The sequence below is a fragment of the Dendroctonus ponderosae genome, unplaced genomic scaffold (assembly GCF_020466585.1).
Source record: "Dendroctonus ponderosae isolate FM_Combo_2020 unplaced genomic scaffold, Dpon_F_20191213v2 Dpon_F_20191213_1, whole genome shotgun sequence".
Taxonomy (NCBI): Eukaryota; Metazoa; Arthropoda; class Insecta; order Coleoptera; family Curculionidae; genus Dendroctonus; species Dendroctonus ponderosae.
This window is the reverse complement of record NW_026017110.1, coordinates 2,278,171-2,281,425: the sequence shown is the minus strand read 5'-3', so window position 1 is coordinate 2,281,425 and position 3,255 is coordinate 2,278,171. Positions and strand designations below refer to the sequence as shown.

The 3,255-nt window shown below is 39.9% G+C and overlaps 1 protein-coding gene across 1 annotated transcript in view; it reads right to left on the bottom strand.

Moving 5' to 3' along the window:
• Window positions 1–3,255, bottom strand: part of LOC109538167 (protein PALS1) — a gene marked incomplete in the record, with an annotated part of 33,267 nt that overhangs the window by 4,043 nt on the left and 25,969 nt on the right. The window contains 2 exon segments of the mRNA XM_048670718.1: window positions 300–587; window positions 646–853. Of these exon segments, the coding sequence (XP_048526675.1) occupies window positions 300–587; window positions 646–853 (496 nt within the window).

Below are 3,255 nucleotides of genomic sequence, written 5' to 3'. Positions count from 1 at the left end.
CTAATTGGAATTTTCTCTTACAGCTTGAGCCTAAGTGTGTCGCAGGATACCCTCTAGGTGATAGTTCTTGATTACTTTTTGATAAATAATTTGTTTTTATCGCGAAATAGGAGCACTATTTATCAATCTGTAATAAAAGACGTGAGGAAATTCTGTCTTTAAAGACAAAAATTTTTGAGGCGAAATACCCAAAAAGAAGTTTGTAAAAAATGAATCCGCCTCAGCAATATAGAACTTATCTACAATTGGTTTTAGTTAACATTCCGGTGCTTTGACGTTGAACTTTTAATCGAAAATACCTGTTAAAATGGTGGCCAATTCCACAGCGTAAGCACTTTGCGAAGAAGCCACAGCATCCAAGGCGTCCCTGAGGGCGTTCTGCGCTGAGGGCTGAGGCCTGGCGCTGACTTTTTGCCGTACGGTTTGAATTTTATTGTGAATGGCTAGCGCCCGCCCGAATTGAGGCGAAAGCAGCAACGATTGCACTGCAGCGATGCGGCCCTCCAATCCGGATATTCCCGATCCGGGCGAAGTTTTCTTCAGCTGCACTTGCAGTCGCTGGACAGCAGCCACCAGCTCTCCATAGGCTGCAAGTGGTTCAAAATTCCGTTCCAAACCGCACCGATTTTCGGGGAAAACGCTTACCATAAGCGATATGTACGCGCTCTTTTTCTTCCATCGGACTTTCAGAGCGTGCCGGTTCGAGCAGCTCGTCTTCGTAGGCATCGTTGATGGTCCCTTGCGGTCTGTTCTCCAACGCTTGCAGCTTTCTGGAGCCACGCAACGATCGATTGAGGAACTCATTTTGAGCGGCTATCCGTTCCTCTTCTTCTTTCCGCTTTCTGATCTGTTCCTGAAGATCAAGGAAAAAACGCATTAGACTGGGTGTTCAAAAAAATTGTGCCTTGTTGTGGAGAAACCTCATGTACACCTGAAGAATATTTATGTATATCTGAAGCTCCAACTTATGTACAAACACTGTAGATAATATTTCTGGTGAGACACTCTGTAGAAGTTGTGCCTGCTTAAAAAACGGCGGTGCCATCGACAACAAACAATCCTTGAAACCCCCGCCAGTCCACGCGATAATGAAATCGGTTACTATCGTTGATTATGGTTTTTCTGAATTGTTAATTTATGCCGATTGCAAATAGCGAAAATTTTCTGAATACCGTAACAACCGGACCGTGAGTGGCCAAATCGTTGCATTAATTGATATTCATAATGCAAAGGAAGCGCTCGAAACCCTAATTGGACGCAAATGAATAGGCACCGTTCCTCGTTTGGTTAATGAGTCCTAATTTAAAAATAGAAGAGCTGAGGAAAATGTTGCTTTTTAGCACTGAACCTACCTGAAAATGGTAGCTGTTGTTGTTTAGATGCGCCCTGATTGCTTTGGTACCCGATCCCATGGTTGAACGAAGTTGAAAAAAAAGTCCCAAAAAAAATTGATAATCACAAAATTTCCGAAATTGTCACGAGACGCCACCAGGTAGAAGCGATTTAACACATCAACGTGAAATTGCCAAATGCAATTTAGTAGCGGTACGGTTCAGTGGAAAGGCCTAAATTGATGAGTGGAAAAAGGACGGCGCAATTTCGTTTGATTAGTCGCACATACAAACACACACAGGTAGTCAGTGTAAACTACTCCCACCTGTCTAAGTTTACAAAGTGGGTTCAATACTGTATGTGGAAGTGGCCATTGTATGGATGACACATGCACATTCTACAGGGTGGTTTGTTTAGAATCATTTGTACTTTTAGGAGCGACTTTTTTTATTTGATCTTCCGGTGCTCGTTTTGTACGTAAAACCCGCACCCTGTATATGTAGGCACTCGTGCTCAAACATTGTCTTCATATTCTTATGCTTGAAGCTCTTCTCGTTGTCTGCATTCTGCTAGTTTCCATTCTTCATTCACTCTTTTCCAATTCTCCTGGAGATTTGCCTTTTTGCTCGATTAACTCGGAGATTTTTTAGGTTTTTTAAACAATTTCTTCAACTTCCGTATGGTCGTCTTGGCCGAAATGTTCAGAAATTGTGAACATTGGAGAATATCGCGAATCTGTTGTGGTTTTCAGAAAAACAAACTTTCGAGTTGAACACCGTGATTTTGGGAAAATGTTTTTCATTCTTCAGCGCTTAATGCGTGCTGTTTCTTTCCAGCTTTGCTTCGGGGAGTAAAGCACGCGTTAAAACCTGAAGAAGGAAATTAATGTTGGGAAATCGCCGTAATCGATAGAAGTATTTTTTCTCGATTCCACGCACGTCTTTCATTATCAAGCGTAAATAATTCCACAAAAGGAAAAAAATTGAAAGCCAATAGTTAAAGAAAAACATCCGAAATTATTAATGTTGAAGAAATTTTAGAAAAAACAGAGAAAAGTATTGAGCAGCGGTCTGTTGTGATCTTCAGAAAAAAACTTCCGTTGTTGATTACCGGGGTTTCAAAAAATTAATATCCCTCTTCAGCGTTTAATGCGTGTTTCGTTACAACTTTGCTTCGTGCAAAAAATAACGCGTTAAACCCTGAACAAGGAAATCAAATTTCCCAAATCGCGTTAATAAACGCAGAAGTTTTTGCTCGAGACCACTCATGCCTTTGATTATCAAGCGCAGATAATTCCACAAAAGGAAAACATGATGTATAGAGAATAATTAAAGAAAAACATCAAAATAACAGGAGGAAGTCGCAAAAGTTGAAGAAATTTTAGAACAGTTCAAAGTATTGGGCATCGGTCTGTTGTGGTCTTCAGAAAAAAACCTCCGTTGTTGATTACCGGGGTTTCGAAAAATTAATATCCCTCTTCAGCGTTTAATGCGTGTTTCGTTCCAACTTTGCTTCGTGAAAAGAAGTGGTTAAGCTCTGAAGAAGAAAATCAAATTTTCGAAATCCCGTACTTAACACAGAAGTTTTTGTCTCGATTCTACACACATCTTTGATATGCAAGCGCAAATAATTCCACAAAAGGAAAAAAATTGAAAGCCAATAGTTAAAGAAAAACATCCGAAATTGCTAATGTTGAAGAAATTTTCAGCTTTTAATGCGTATTTCGTTCCAACTTTGCTTCGTGCAAAAAATAACGCGTTAAACCCTGAACAAGGAAATCAAATTTCCCAAATCGCGTTAATAAACGTAGAAGTTTTTTCTCGAGACCACTCATGCCTTTGATTATCAAGCGCAGATAATTCCACAAAAGGAAAACATAATGTATAGCGAATAATTAAAGAAAAACATCAAAATAACAGGAGG